Raw genomic sequence first — 17,146 nt, 5'->3', positions numbered from 1 at the left:
TCACGAAGTATTAAATATAATATATTTAAAAATTACCGATAATACACGAAAGTGTATTTATTTTTGAATTTCATTTGATTGCGTATCGCCCAGTTATCCCGGCGCCGAATCATCATAGACCCCCCCCCGTGTTCCATCAGACGGTATCTGTGACAAATATTCTTTCTTTATCCCTCTCTCACACACATTTAAATATGATTACTCTCACCTTACCCCATTTAATACGTCTTCTCCCTTTCCTCTCTCTCATACGTTTATGTATATGATCTCTATCGTGCACATTTAAGTAGCTATATTTTCTCTTACCTCACCCCTCTAAAGATCTCTTCTCACAAACGCAACATATAATAATTTAAGAGTCTAAAAAAGTAATAAGTATATACATATTCTTCAATGCGCCAAAATAAATATAATTTTAAAAGTGTCGTGATGGGAATAAGGTCGAAAATCTCCTTTTTACTTTAATAGATCCTTTTAAGTGACTTAGAATATTATGTAGTACTATCCTGTGATGTTGGTGACTTTTGGTTTAACTAACTCCTTCCTTGTGAATCCCAAAACACTGTTGCTATCACCTTCCCAGCCGATGGTACGACCTAAAACTTCTTGGGGGCTGAACTACCCTTTTTATACCATTGCATGGACTCCTGTTTTGACTTAGGGTCATAATGATGGACCCACGTTTTACCTCCCGTAACAATTTAAAACAGCTTAAAACTTGCTTAGAACATTCCACACGGTAACTTTTTTGCTGTGGTATAAGCATTTGTGGCACCCATCTTGCGCTTACCTTTGATATCCCAAGATTTTCATGTATAATTCTGGAAAATGTTGTTTTGTATAGATTGAACCTTTCTGCGATTTCGATTAGTTTTAGCTGACCATTTTTCATAAAGGCATCTTAGATTTTTAATACCATTTCATGTGTAGTGACATCAATTATTGGCCTTCCACAACGGTCATCATCTTCTAATGACTCTCTACCTTGTTTAAATAAACATAACCATTTGTAAATCATGGTTTTACCAATTTCATTTCATTTTGGATTGTTTCCACACGTTTTCCCTGTTTTGTAAGGTATTTAATTACTGCACAAAACTTGACATTTTTGAAATTATCATAGACTTTCATTTGTTCTTTTGAATATTTTGTTCTTTTGAATATTGGAACCGATTTAATGGAATAATCGATTTGAAATTGCACAAGTATCCCTAAAAAGGATTCTAAGAATAAAAAATTTACTTAACCCCAATACTTGCTACTTCCACCACCATTCCGCAAACTTATGGTACTCCCCTCGTATAAGTAAATAATATTTTTATAGGTAAGTTATCGACTCATGATTTTGAATTATAAAGATGTACGAGTGAAATTTGATTATTATAAATAACAATTCAATGAACATTCAATGCCATCTATACATTTGTTTTAAAAACGATTTAATTTTGTAATACTTTACAAGTCTTGTAAAAACATTCACACATTAAATTTCAGAGTGCAGTTTACTCAACACGATATTGGAGTTTTATCAAACAGAAAGGTGTATCAGTAGGACTGGCCGTGTTCCATCAGACGATATCTGTGACAAAGACAGTTCGAGAGTTGCTCTTTGAGGGATATGAGGATCCACTGCTGGATTTAGCAAAAAGTCTACCCGAAGGAGAGACAGGTGCTCCGCCAGTTGACCGCTTTGGATGGTTTTACAAGGTACTACATAATATTATTATTGGTTTGGCAGTTCTGGTACTTCATTGTTTTAACTTTTCATGTCATTTTGTTATTAATAAGAACTTTTTCTGTTAATATGGTAGTGGTGAAGACTCTAATTTTTAGAGCCTACATCAAATAATACTTTAATAACAATATTTTGTATTGCAATAATTAATAAAAGATTAAAACATAATAACATAGAAATTTATTAATACTCAATGTAATTATTTAATATTTATGACCAGCGGACCGGTAAAAATATGAGAGACTTTCGGGGAACCAGAGTTCGCAGAAAAAAAAAATATTTATGTAGTATTTAGTTTATTGGTTTTTAAATCTTATTTATGAAAGTGTCTTATCTTAGTCTCAATATCTATTTACTTGCTTGAGCTCATTTCTGCTTAGAGATTTGTGAAATCTATTGATTTTCGAATAGCCATCAAACTAATATTGTCTGTTTATTTGAAGATAATATGTCACTGCATAGGTTTATATTTCCTTCTCATTTATTCAATGAATATGTAAATTCAAGCATCATTTTTACTGACCCCTATGTACAAAGTCTACTTAGTAGATTCCAAAGATAAATTCATTATTCCTCGTTAAAATCTCAATAGATGGTACCTACTATGTTATTTAACAATATTTTCTCTTCTCACTTTAAATAATAATTTAATTAATGGTAATCATGCATTTATCTTATTTCAGAGAAATGGATCTGCAGATAATGACGGCTACTTCAATATGGCTACTGGTGCCGAAAGTATGGAGAGCTTTGGAGTTTTGAGAAACTGGAATAATAAAACAAGTACATCTTTCTACCCAGGGGATTGCGGAAAGGTATTTATCATTAATGAATATAATATTATATTAAAACCAAGTGCTGTGCTACTGTAGATTTATTGAAACCATCTGTTGACAAAATATGAAAGATTCAATTTAACACATTTGACTGATAAGCCTATCCAAAAAAAATTATAAGATTAATTCTAGAGTTTAAATTCTTCAAAAATGTCTTTATCTTTAAATATCTTGTTAAACTATTTTTTTATAATAAAAATAACAATAAGAAGAGACAATTCAACGGACGCACATTTCATAAAGTTTTTTTTAATTAATTAACTTTTTCAATGCCTTACTAAATACTAAGAGGCCATCCATGGACTGAAACCATATGCGGTTTAGATCCGTGTGCCATACTAAACTTATGATTTTTGTTCATGAAAATATATTTTCACTAAATTTGTAAGTGTAAGTGTATGGTATAAACGGATACGATCAGATGGTTATAATGTAGTTTGTGAAAATATATTTCCAAGAACAGAAAAAATAAGCTTAGTATGGCACACGGTTCTAAACCGCATACGGTTTCAGTCCATGGATGGCCTATAAAGGTAGTATCTGACAGGCCTCAGATTTTTAACAACACACGTTGGATGTAAAGCGAAGCTCCTACTAAAATCACTGTAATATCAATAATTTGTGGCTTAGTATTTCATAATTATTCAAACAGTTAATATAAAAAATTAAAATATAATAATAATAAAATATAATATTAAAATAGTTATTTATATGCAGTGGCGGTCGTCCATATGCACTGCGGTACTGCAGCACCCCCAAGCAAATTGAGAAAAATGTAATATTATAATATAAATAAATTTATGTATATTATATAAAAATATCAATATTATTTAAGCGTGAATTAAGCTCGCCCGCGCATCGATACATCCAATAATTAACTATCATACACCGCAGTACTGCAGTACGGTTTTCAAATGAATATGCTCGAATGGGCGTAGGGGGGGTGCGGGGAGCGGGGCACGCAGTTGGGAGCTTGATCGGTACTGCCAGCCAGACAGTGTTTGGCCTTTTGTGCGTTCGTACGTGAGCACGCGCGCGACAGCGGAGGAAAGAAATATAGCTTTAATGATTTATTAACATTGTCAAAATTTATTTCTGCAAGCAATTTATGCAAAGTTCTTTATGTTAATTACTTATTAATACAATTAATAATTTATATTTAATTTTGATGTAAAATATAAGCCAAATAAACATTTTTTTTATTTTTAATCCACCGCAGCACCCCAGATATCTTATCCACGAGCCACCACTTTTTATATGCATCTTATACACCTATTTTTAAAGTAGTCAAAATTTTAATGAGTATTCATTTTTCTATTTTTAAAGGTTACGGGATCCGCCGGTGAATTTTATCCTCCAAAAGTAACAAAGTTCGATAAGATATCACTTTTTTCTCCAGATTTGTGTCGAACAATAGCATTTGATTTTGATGAAGTGGTTTCAGTCAAAGGAATACCAGCCTATAGGTTTTCAGGTGGCAGCAGTATTATGGATAATGGTATGAATATTTCTATAGATTTTTTTATTATTATTTTTAGCACTATAGCAATATTTCTTTTATTTTGTTAACTGTCAATTCATGGTGGAACTGCATTGTATTGTTGTTTTTACTTAATAAAACGCAATTTTTTTATAGTACTTATTCCACTTTTTATTGTAAATTTTGACTAATCATAATTATTTGTTGATATTAATGTTATTGTAAGTGTAGATTGTTTCATATTTTGTGGTTTGTTAATATTTTAAATTATTTGTTTAATGCCCCTGACGTAGTATGAAATATTAATGTCCAACCTTTGGATTGTTTGAATTTTGTTTGATAAATATTGTTTTAAAAAAATGTATTCAGTTGAAAATGTCCCACTGAAGTGGACGAAACCGGTCCTAATATATTAATTAAAGTGGAATAAGTACTATAAAAAAATTGCGTTTTATTAAATAAAAACAACAATATAGCAATATTACCTATACATATTATGGTACGGCACTTACCGAATTATTTATTGAATTTTGAACTTAATTCAAGTCTATTTTATAGAAAGAATAGTAAATAATACTCAATAATCTTTAATACGATGTGTATTCAATGCCTAAAATAATGAGAAAGAATGAGAAATAAAATATGCTTTCATGTATTCAATTATTGCAGGTAGAAACTGCTTAAATTACTTCACTAAACTCGCAATCAAATTAATACATATTATATAATACCTGTTATGAATAGTAATACTTGTTTCTTCAGAGTATCCTTATTCCACCTATATAACAAATCGTTATTTGTCGGGATTTAAGATAATTGATTTAAGTTACTCACGTATTCATTGTAGTCGTGTGCTATCTGAATTACAGGGTTACAACTGTCAAATGAAAATTGTTAGATATTACTGTATGACATAGCGTCGCTGTAGGATTGGTTTGTCGAATAGACCAAATGTCAAATGTTCAGGAGACGAAAAAAAAATTTGATAATCCTATATTTAAATACATGAAGGTATTTAAATTGTTGTTTTTACAGCATATGAATGCTCTTTTCATTACAAATCAATTTAATGAAAAGGATGGTTTTGGTCCATTTACATACAAAAAATCATTCTGTATTAAAAGGTCGATTTCAACAAAAACGGATATTCGACAAACCAATCCTATAGCGACGATAGGTAGACCAGTGTCACTGTCACCGATATTTGACTAAACTACAAAATAATTACTCAAAGAGGCGATGTTATGTTTCCGAACGCTATGTATTCCAAGTGGATTGATTTAATATCCTGGGTTATGTAGCTTTTGGAATATGTCGTAGTATCTTTACCCGATTCTTAATGATTTCCGAATTAATACCCCCTTTACATGTGCATGGATTTACTGCTGGCAATACGAACATAACAAGAAAATGTACATGTAAACATGTATTATCCTGCAGTTCCAAGATTGCATGCATGAATCAAAAAAGTTCGGAAGCTTCTGAATTTTCATGTGACAGTTGGCATTTTTTCGATCTGCGCCTGCGCAGTGGAACGATGGTGGCGAACCTGCCAGCAAAAAAACGAACTACATCGCTTAGAGACTCGCTTTGAGGTTAACCAATTTTTACGACCTGTCACATGGCACTATAAAATGACAACACTGTATCTCGCTTACTCTTGAAGAATGAGATTGAAGAGACAGTCAGCAATTTTACGAGTAAACAGTTATTGTCACGATAATTTTAAATACACACTATTGCTGCCAGTAAATCCATGCTCGTGTACAGGCGCTATAAGGATTATGTTGAAATAAGAGCCTTGCTGCAATTTATTGAAACAAAAATCAACAACTTAAGATTCACAGTTTGGGTCATAAATTAACCATAATATCATCAGTGACAAATAAGAATTCGGCCCCTTCAAAGAAATGTATTTCATTTGTCTCTACTTCACATAAGACACCAAACTCAAGTAAATTATATTCCACTGACATTAACAAGATGGTGTTTTCAGTAGATACATCATATTGAACCATTTCTTGAATTTTTTGATAACTCTCTTTGTCACAGTAGGTAATATGTTATTTTATATCCAGTACCACACATAACTGAAAATCGCTAAAAATTTAGACACATTTCTTTGATCCTAACATGCCGCCAAATCCATAAGTGGTATGCATCACCACTCCACACCGAAATTAAATCAGTAAAAATAGAATCCAAACACATTCCATCAATTTTGTGTTTACAACATTTCATTGAGTTTTATCAAAAAAATATTATGAATAAATTATTATCATAGAATTTTCAGTGCTTATTCTTTGTCAAGGAGACAAACAAAATAATTTTAGCTCAATAAACAAGAAGGAAATTAATTACTAATAATTTTAATGTTTATTTTACCAGGTACAATACATGAAGCCAACAAATGTTACTGCGTGGGTGAATGTCAACCATCGGGAACATTAAATGTATCAACATGTAGATATGGATCACCTGCTTTCGTATCATTTCCACATTTTTATTTGGCCGATCCGTATTATAATAACGCTGTGGATGGTTTAAAGCCTGACAAAGAGAAACACAACTTCTTCTTATCTCTAGAACCGGTAATATTTTATTCCCATTTTTCTTTATGTATTGAACACAGGTCCATAAATATACAGTTTTGTATATAGATAACTAACCATTTTATCATGGCTGTGGACGTCTTAGCGGTGATTTGTGAAACCACAAATCCTTCGCTCCTTAATGTACAGATCAATACCCGACCCCGCTATGGCTCTTTATACAACATACAGCGTTATAAAATCGCTATCATGAAATGTTGGTTGTAGAATAGAAGAATGCAGTTATCAACCATTGTATTGTAATATTAAGATATTCAAGGCAAAATTAACATTACCAATTTGGAAGAAAGTTAATTTAAGAATTGCAGTGTGAAAGGACATCGTTATTAATTTTTGATCCAAGATAGCTTAGAGGAACTTCTAAGGTTCAATTCATTTAAATAAGAGTTTTCACTGTTTACAGCAGCATGCCAACCCCAAAGGAGAAACAAAGGAAATGTCAAAAACAAGAAAATCAAATTCAAAAAATAAAGTACCTATGTCTCTAGATATCTTCGAGCTTAAAGTATTATAAACGGTATTAGTTGCATAGATTGGTGGGGGAAGGGTGTAAATTACCTTAGTCAGTACGCCTACCTGGAACCATAATTTTGTAATTGTTGACAATGATTTGAGTTTCCCCATCTCCACCCGCCATGTATATGTAGCCCAAGTTTGTACACGGCCGCCTTCCATGACGCTATAAATGTGTCAGAATGAAAGGATTTTAGTGCCACACTTCTTTGTCCCGATGCTGCACGGGACTGATGTAGCAACCATGCACCTTAGTGCTTAAAGAGTTTTAGAAAATAAAAAGAATCTTGACTTGCTCTGCCGTCATTTATCTTTAATGAAATCAAGTGTCCTCTGTACCCGTGTACTGAAACTCTGCTGAAACAGAGGAATCAGGAGTTAAAAGTGGTCAATCTAAGGAGGGATCGCAATTATTCCATCCTCCATATGACGCAGTAAATTTTTCGAATGCCTCAAAGTTGGCCTTGGTTGATATCAAGTCGGCGTGGCCAATCGGGCCCGTGTGTGGACGGACCCTGGCAAACAGCTCCGCTTGGTCGGATCGCATCAACAGGCAGTCCCAGAGGACGTGTTCAGCGTCTTGATGGTTGTGCCCGCATGTGCATGTGCATTCCGGCCCATGTTGTCCTATCAAGCGAAAACCATGCAGCTTGGCTGCGAAGTCACCATGGCCGGTCGGGAACTGGCTTACCCAGTGTGTTGGTCTTAGTTGTCTCATCTGAAGCCTGCAGGACATTATATGCAGTCAACACACATATCATGTCTAAAATATTGATCCAATGTTAATTTCATTGAAAAATTATTTCAGACATCAAGCATTCCTTTGGAAGTTGCAGCCAGATTTCAACTGAACATTTTGATGTCCCCAAGTAAAAACGTTGCGTAAGTTATAAACTGAAAACCATTTCTATATAATCTAAATTAATAACATGTACAAACTAAACACTTTCAAGCCTTAAATATATTTTAGAAACTATTTATAGTTATCAGAAACATTCAGTAGGTGTTACAAAACATGCAATAAATACAATTTACTGAAAAATTTTAAAAAATCTGAAACCTTATTTTTAATTGGTTATATTATATATTATTTAATTGGTTATATACTATATTCCGCTGTGGATCTTAGGCACCTCATGAAGAGGTTTCTCAACAGATTTTTGTTTTATGAGAAATGGGTCCAAAAACACATTGAAAAAACATGTGAATTTGCCAGGATTGCTCAGGATAAACCCGAGACACATTCAACCATTGCAGGCAAAAAATTATCTTCGAGATAACATAACTAACTAATATAAATTGCTTAAGGTAAATACACCACCTACCAGAGACACCTAATGGAAAAATACAAAGCTTGCAATTTGAGACATTTTATTTTGATAATTTACATTTTAAGGTGTTTTAATAAGTACGTATCTAAATACATTAAGATGGAGAAAAAATATTTTAAGTGAAAAATTAACTTACAATTAAAAAAACGATTACAAAATGTGAATTCGTTAAATCCTCAGAGTAATAATATAAATAGAGTGTGTATTGTTCAGCTATATGAAGCCGTGTTTCTCGCGTATGACGCACAGTAGATCTTCAATTTTATTATTATCAACTTAACTATGAAACGCTATACCGTCATGTTGCTTCTCAGTAAAGCTACCAAATTTAAACACAACATAGTTAACCATATTTTTATTTACCAGAAAAACAATAAATTTCAGCAATTAATTCATGCTTGCAGTTTTTGAATGACTAGAGTCATTCATACCAATATTTACCGGCGGTGTGTACAAAAAATATTTAATTTAGCCGTAGAAATTCTATCTTACTCTAATGCATATTGCAGAGAATGTAAATATACTGAATGCTTTCTCACTCGCACTTGTGGTTCGTTTTTATTCGGGTCTTGATCCCATCTTATTACATATTATTTTCAAATGTAAGTATCAATAGTAAACATTTTGAACTAATTCATATTACAATGTTTTTCTTAGTTTGTATTCTTATTTGTCCAGTGGTTCTTTGTCTGGTACAAATCTTCCAATCGATTTTTAACTAACTTCCCGACTAGCTAGACATTTGAAACTTTTACAATATATCAGAACACAATGCCAATGCATTTTTTTAATACTTTTAGCCATCTTTAAGTAGAATTGAATTCATTTTCAGTTAATTCTGTTTTGTATGAAAAGTTATTTTGATACGAGGGTGGGTCAATAATTCCTTAGAAAAAAGCATTAAAACAGTTTTTATTTTTGTATTTTTTTTTTATTTCTCAACATAATCTCCTTGGAGCTCAATACACTTGGTTAGACATTTCTCAATTTTTTTTAAACCGTCAGAAAAATAAGTTTTCGGAAGGTCCTCAAAACAAGCATTTGTCCGATCGATGACTTTTTCATTTGAAAAAAAACGTTGTCCACTTAGCCATTTTTTTAAGTTTGGGAAAAGGAAAAAGTCACTGGGGGCTAAATCTGGCGAATACGGTGGGTGGTCGACCAATTCGAACTTCAATTCTTCAATTTTAGCCATTGATCGTAAACATGTGTGAACACGGGCATTGTCCTGATGAAAAAGGTTTTTTTTCCTGTTTAAATGAGGCCGTTTTTCTTCAATTTTGTTTTTTAGCTGGTCCAATAAAGATGCATAATAATCCCCTGTTATTGTTTTTCCTTTTTCCAAATTGTCAACGAAAATAATTCCACGTGCATCCCAAAATACAGTAGCCATAACCTTACCAGCTGATTTTACGGTTTTCGCCTTCTTTGGACATGGTTCGCCTTTCGCAATCCACTGCTTTGACTGTTCTTTCGTCTCGGGAGTATAGTGGTGTATCCATGTTTCATCTACAGTCACAAAGCGACGAAAAAATTCATCCCGATTGCGTTGCATGAGCGACAACAGGGCTTTAGAGGCCACCACCCTATTGCGTTTATTGTCGACTGTGAGCAAACGCGGCACCCATCTTGCAGAAACTTTTTTCATGCCCAATTTGTCATGTAAAATAGAAATGACGCTACCTTTTGAGATCCCTGTAACCTCAATTATCTCACTCAACTTTAATCTTCGGTCACTTAACACCATATCGTGGATTTTATTGATCATTTCTGGTGTAGTCACCTCTACAGGACGTCCTGAGCGTGGTTCATCCTTTGTTGATGTACGACCACGTTTAAATTCATTTAACCAGTTATAAATAGTTGCAAGTGAAGGAGCAGATATGCCGTGAACTAAATCCAACTCATTTTTTATTTCCTTTGCTGTTAACCCTTTTATATTAAGATGTTTAATAACAGCTCTAAACTCAATTTTCTCCATTTTTTGTAAACAAGCAAATTTTTTTTTTAAATGTACGAGAAACACACAACAACCCGACCAATCTGATTGAAACTTCGCAGCATACTGAATCGGTAGTGCCGCTGCATGAAAACAAACCGCTTACAGTACTAGTCGCGCCACCTGTTGGCTTTTCTAAGGACTTATTGACCCACCCTCGTACCATTATTGGTTGTTTGTAGTCTGGGGTCTAGCAACTAAATTATTTATATATATGTTCAACAGAATTTAAAAAGGTTGTAAATAAAAAGTTCTTTTTATCTTGTAATTATTATTAAATTAGGTGAACACCATGATATGACTCAATCACTAGAAGTAAACAGTATTATGGATATGTATTAAATATCTAGGCAAGGGCAGATCGACAACCCAATAACATTTTTTTTTAAAACAATTTACAAATAATGTCATTTGGTATTTTTATTAAAGTTATTGAAAAATCCACATCAGTGAAAAATCATTTTCTATAAAAATATATATATTAAATTGTATCGGTTTAAATTCAGGGAAAATAAACGGCAGTAAATAAGAATAATATTACAATAATAATTATTGTTAACATCGTTAGATTATTAACACAAACCTTAAAAATACATTTCTAAGGACATACATCATTCATTAAATTAATGTTTATGTGAGCTGTTCTACACCAGACATATTGGCTTCATCAATAATTGATACTTCACATTCTCTACTACTATCAAAATCTACACTAAAAACTAAAGTTTGATCACTGATAGTCTCACAACATCTATCTTTTACTGCTTCGGCGTCAGCGTCATTAAATATTTTCAGCGATGAGTAATTTTTCCCCAGCGAAAAACAGCAGTAAACGGGCACATTTATTGTCAAGTAGCGACACTGAATGAATATATTTCTCGATGCTAAATTTACCTAGTTATAAATATAAATAAAACTTATAAATAATAATAAATAAATTCGATTTATTTTTGAGTTCGAGAATTTCGTATTTTGAGTTGATGTAATGGAACCTATCTACCATTTTTGTATGGACACCTTATCTTTTTTTACATGGTTTTGTTTTGCATGGCAGTCTATGGTACGTATCCCCCGTGCAAAAAGAGGATCGGGTGTACATCAGTAATGTGTGGTCCATACTGTAGATGAGGAGCCCCATCAGAAATGATAAAATATTAATTATGTATGTATTATTGTGCAATCGGCTGGTAAATTATTTTTAACTATACTTCTTCTAAAAGTTATATATTATTAAAATTACGTAAATATTTTTAGAATATATCAAAGCTATCACACTGCAACATATTATACTGCACATTCATCGGCCGTTTGCCAAAGTAGCGAATAGTAGTGATAAGTATATTTTTTCAATAGCATTCCTAAAAGCACAAGTCACCACACACTGCCGATGTAAAATAATATCGGCATACAACGCCAAAATGACAAAAATATAACACATTTTTAAATGTTTCTTATAGTTTTATGTATTTTTTTACAGGTTATACAACAAAGTGCCACATATATTTTTTCCTGTTCTCTGGTTCGAGCAGCACGTAACTCTGAGTGAAGAAATCGCCGGCGGTATCAAAATACTATTGATAATTCCATTAATAGGAAATGTCATCGCTTTGACCATATTTTCCATTGGAATAATAATTCTTCTATGGATACCCATCATGATCAACGTTAGAGCGTGCATTAAAATCTGTAGCAGAGACAACTTGAAGAATGACAACAGTCTCCCAGTTGTACTGAACAATGTTCGCGACCCGAAAGCGAAAGTGGCCATGTTGGCCAATAGAAGAAATGAAGAAACTAGAAACAAAAATTTAACCGAAGACGAAGAAGTACAAGAGCCTCTCACAACTACAAATCAATTAAATGACTAAATCCAGAGCAATCCGCCGATACACAAATTGATGTGACATTCCAAATAAGTAATATTGTTATGTCCTTGATGATAATGGGGTAGGTAAGTTTCCATCAGCGGTGAAGACTGCCTGATGGATGGAAGTAAATGATTATAAAAAGCGTTATAATGTACCTACATGCATAGTAACATGTAACTATTTGCTCTGTCATTTTTGGCTTACCATGACAATTTCAGATTAAATTGAATATGTTCAATTTCACTACCTAATATTTTTAGTTTATACTAAATATACACAATATTTAAGAATGTAGCATTCTTTCTTAACAATACCTTTACATGGTATTAAGAAGTATCTGCAAGGAGAATATTTGGGTCGGTAGCTTAATGGTTACAACACACAGCAATCTTAACACCACCATTGGATCAAGTAGGTAATATTTTCACTGTGATTTAAATTACAAAGACAATAGTTATTATTGACGGAATTTGAAAACTCTCACAGTGTAGTTATTAGTTAATAAATATGAAAGGTTGGTACTTGGGTCAGTAGCTTAATGGTCAAAACCCTTGCTGTGTCGAAATTCCACTCGGTCCAAGAATTTCTCCAAGATTTTTAGAGGCTTTTCGAATATATCGTCTCTGTTCTGGCAGAACACACTAACTGAAGAATACTAGTTTTGAGTAATTTGACTTTGAAGTTGTTAAAATATTTCAAATGGTCTATCATGAGAGTTTATTAAGTAATCGTAAAAAGGATGACTTTAAAATAAAGACTGTTTATTTACTAAGAAGGTTTCCAGGGGGTAAAGTTTGAAATAAGGAACATTTTGGTATAACTAACTCAATATGTAATTTTTTCGAATTAGTGTCTTCTGCCAGAACAGTGACGATATGTTTAATATGTTAAGTTTATTTTAAATATTTTTGAATATAACTTCTGAATCATTCTTATCTCTTCAAATTGCGACACTAGTTACCTTCATACAAATATCAGATATAACTATAGATGTCACTAGTTCCTCACATTGTATCTACATTACGTATGGATAGATTAATAAATTGATATACACTATTGTAGTGGCGAAGGGTGGAGGTAGGCTGTTAAGATCTACCATAAATAGTGCACACTAAACTTAATCAATCATACGTATTTGTTTCATTGAACTAAGACTACAATTTACAGATCGTCGCTGTAGGATTGGTTTGTCAAATAGACCAAATGTTCAGGAGACGAAAAACAAATTTCATAATCCTATATTTAAATACATGGAGATATTTAAATTGTTGTTTTTACGGCATATGAATGATGTATTCATTACCATTACAAAGTATTTTAACCCTTTATAGGGCAAAGCATTTTTTTCTTCATTTCAAACCGATCTCTATCATTTTGCATCAGATATTTAATATCTTAAAACAATTTCAATATAAAAATAAAAAATATCTATCAGAAATTCGGAAAAACTATAATTTATGATGGTTTTTTTATCAACCAGTGCCCATTCAGGTGTTTTTTTTTTGGTTTTTTGATATATTTTTTTCAAATAAAACAAATAAATAATGGTTGTACATATTATTTATTTAATCATAAGAAAGGTTACAATTTATTTTTTATTTTTTACACCCATTTACGTAATACTTTTCAAAACATAGTATGCAAAGCGGTACGTTACATTGCTTACAAAAATAAGATATGCGTTTTGGCTCTTTAGCCGTACTACAATAAGCACATCGACAGCTCTTTTTTTAGATTTACTCATGAACTGAAACAAAAATAAAACATATTATCGTAACAGTACCTACCGACCTACAACATTACCATATTACGAAATGACCGAGAAAAATGGAGTATGATGGGAGAGGCCTTCATCCAGCAGCGGATAGACCCCAGCTGATGATGATGTGACTTCAACAGTCAAATATAATACAATACAAACCCATTAAAGTTGCGATATTGATAGTAATTTAGTACTTTAGCATTCAATTGATGTCACAACTAACAAAAAAACACCATTTCTTCGCGGATATTTTGAAAACTTTTCCGATCCCAAATATTTTGAGTAAAACTAAAATATATTTATGATAGTATACTATATTCACAATAAAATATAACTATACACAGCTGCCTAAGCTGCTTTTTTATTTTTAAAATAATTCTAGAAGTCAGCCGTGCGATTCGCAAATTTGAGGTTATGTACTTCCCGCTTGGCAATAGAATGATGAAACAAGTACTCTATCACAATATATTTGTAAAAAATATAATGTAAATTCATAAATAAATGCATATTAAATACTTATGTACATACCCTTTTTCACAACACATAATATAAATGGCAACAAAATGACTTGCAAAGTCAAGTGTCACTCGCGAATTCGTCGAGTCGTGACCGTAAACGCGCAATGGCTGATACATCGACCATTCGTTGAAATAGTGTTTTGCGAGCGATTGACGTACACTTCATATTAGATGGTTTATTTCATAACCAGAGAACGTTCTCGACAACGTCTTGACGCACTTAGGTTGATATTTCCATATTTAGTGTATGACTTATAGCTCATAAATGAGGTGGTCGATAAATAAACCGTTTTCGACCTTTGCCCTATAAAGGGTTAAAGAAAAGGATGGTTGTGGTCCATTTAGATACAAAAAAACATTCTGCATTAAAAGGTCGATTTCGACAAAAACGGATATTCGACAAACCAATCCTATAGCGACGAGATGGTAATAGCTAGTTTTTAAATTCAATTAGATCCTGCAAAAATCAAGCCACGATAGATAAGTCAAAAAATACTCGTCTATCTATATAATATCTAAAATTATGCTATGAATTCATACATAATTTTGGATATTTTATAGATAGAATAATATTTTGTATCTATATATAGCTATATATATATATCTATATCTATCGGTTTAGACAGGGTTTAATGAATTAAAAATGAACCAACAATATGTGTAATATGTATTCTTAATCCAACGAAAACAAATAAGTATAAATGAATAGAAGTGCACAATTTTTTTGTATCACCCAAAGTACCTATACCAAAACTATTATGGTTTGGTTTAGGCAGGCTTTAGTTAATTTTCAAAAACTAACCACCACCATCTGTAAACTGTAGTCTTAGTTCAATAAAAACAAATACGTATGACTAACAAAATTTAATGTGCCTTATTTATTTCGGATCTTAACAGCCTACCTCGACCATTCGCTACTGAATTACGTTTAGCGAATTCCCATATTTCAATTACTTATTTCATACATTATTTCAAGATAAACATTTAATAATTGTTTAAAGTTTAGTCTTCGCCACTGGTTTTATATAAATTGTACCTAACGGTAAAGTCAGTCATAGATACTCTCATAAGTAAATTAATATAAGTGTAATTATTATTTAATTAATGTAAGGTCTTCACTTATTGTATCACTTGTCAAACGATGTAGGAATATAATAATATTATTCTATTCTAAGTGTGGTAAAAAAGTGACTGTATAATTTTATAATTATTTAAAATGTTAAATTATAAAAAGTGATATTATTTTGTATAGTAAATAATTTAGTTTATATTTTGGCTCACAACAAGAATATAATAATTTTAGGATGAAATAAACATTTTATGTTTTAAATTTATCTGTGATACAGATGATTATTGTATTTTCTAATAATATATTGCATTAAATAATTTGAAACTGGATTTTTAAAAATAACCCCTCTCATTTCCAATAAAATATTATAAAAGTTAGGAACTATAAACATACCACATTAGCGTGAAGTTTGATAGTTTTGACAGAAAACACGACATACTCGGAAGGGTAACGGACGCAGTTACTGAGCAGGAGAAGTTGATGCAATTTTGTTGATGTTAGTGCAGACGATAGTGTAATCATACTGGTTGTCTAATTGCAGTGCACTAGAAAAAATCACATTGACGACTTCGACTTCGACTCCGCCAAAAAATTCATAAACTATGACTGCTGGCATACGCCGATGATATCGATAGAATTACCATGTCAGAATCAGCGCCGGCATTCACAACACTGGAAACCTTGACCAAAAGAATGGGAATACCGATAAATAAGGCTAAAACAAAATATATAAATATATAGATATATCCAATATTGCAGGTCATTGTTAAATTTGTGGATAAAGTATTCTGTAAGTAACAAAATTCATGCAAAATGAAAAATATTAAATCACAGGTCGAAGGCAAGTGCATGTTTACTTATTGAATCTTTCGCCGACGTGAATGTCTGGCCACAGCCAAGCCGAGATAATTCTTGATACGCATTGAATAGTACCATTTCATCAAAACACCAGTAGTTGCAACTGGCCGTGGTCATGGCAACATAGTGCCTAACAAATTTCAGATCCTGAGCGTTCATCATAATGTAGGTATCCCACACCAGTGGATGTAACATTTGACCACAAATAATTCTAATATTCTAAATCTACTTCTAATGATGGGTAATGGGTACGTAATGGGTACTATACCTAAAAGCGACATTACATAGGTACCAAAACAATACTAATTATCTATGTACATTGAGAAAAAACTAAAATAAGAGAAAATAAAAGAATTAGCTCAATGCTGTTTGGAATTGCTAACTAAGTATATTATTATCAGAATATAGTCCTTGAAAATAATATTATAAATAATTGTCACGATTTAGTAGTGTGAAATTTCAAATCAAGGTTCCAATCAGAGGTCACTTTGAGTGCAGACATATAAAAACACAGTTACATTGCGTATAAACTAAACTGAGTGACTAGGTAGGTACTTGAATTGGA

General features: G+C 32.2%; 1 protein-coding gene across 1 annotated transcript in view; it reads left to right on the top strand.

Moving 5' to 3' along the window:
- Positions 1 to 13,686, top strand: part of LOC147078437 (protein peste-like) — a 50,480-nt gene extending 36,794 nt beyond the window's left edge. Inside the window, exons 4-9 of the mRNA XM_085959610.1 lie at positions 1,495 to 1,707; positions 2,419 to 2,550; positions 3,898 to 4,069; positions 6,440 to 6,642; positions 7,985 to 8,058; positions 11,984 to 13,686. Coding sequence (XP_085815736.1) covers positions 1,495 to 1,707; positions 2,419 to 2,550; positions 3,898 to 4,069; positions 6,440 to 6,642; positions 7,985 to 8,058; positions 11,984 to 12,374 — 1,185 coding nt within the window. The 3' untranslated portion in view covers positions 12,375 to 13,686. The remainder of the gene's footprint in view (positions 1 to 1,494; positions 1,708 to 2,418; positions 2,551 to 3,897; positions 4,070 to 6,439; positions 6,643 to 7,984; positions 8,059 to 11,983) is intronic.
- Positions 13,687 to 17,146: the final 3,460 nt, after the last annotated feature.

Source organism: Rhyacophila brunnea, unplaced genomic scaffold (assembly GCF_057557595.1).
Source record: "Rhyacophila brunnea isolate RB1 unplaced genomic scaffold, BYU_Rbru_1.0 scaffold_11, whole genome shotgun sequence".
Lineage (NCBI taxonomy): Eukaryota > Metazoa > Arthropoda > Insecta > Trichoptera > Rhyacophilidae > Rhyacophila > Rhyacophila brunnea.
Note: the sequence above shows the minus strand (reverse complement) of the source record. Positions and strands in the feature narration are given on the sequence as shown.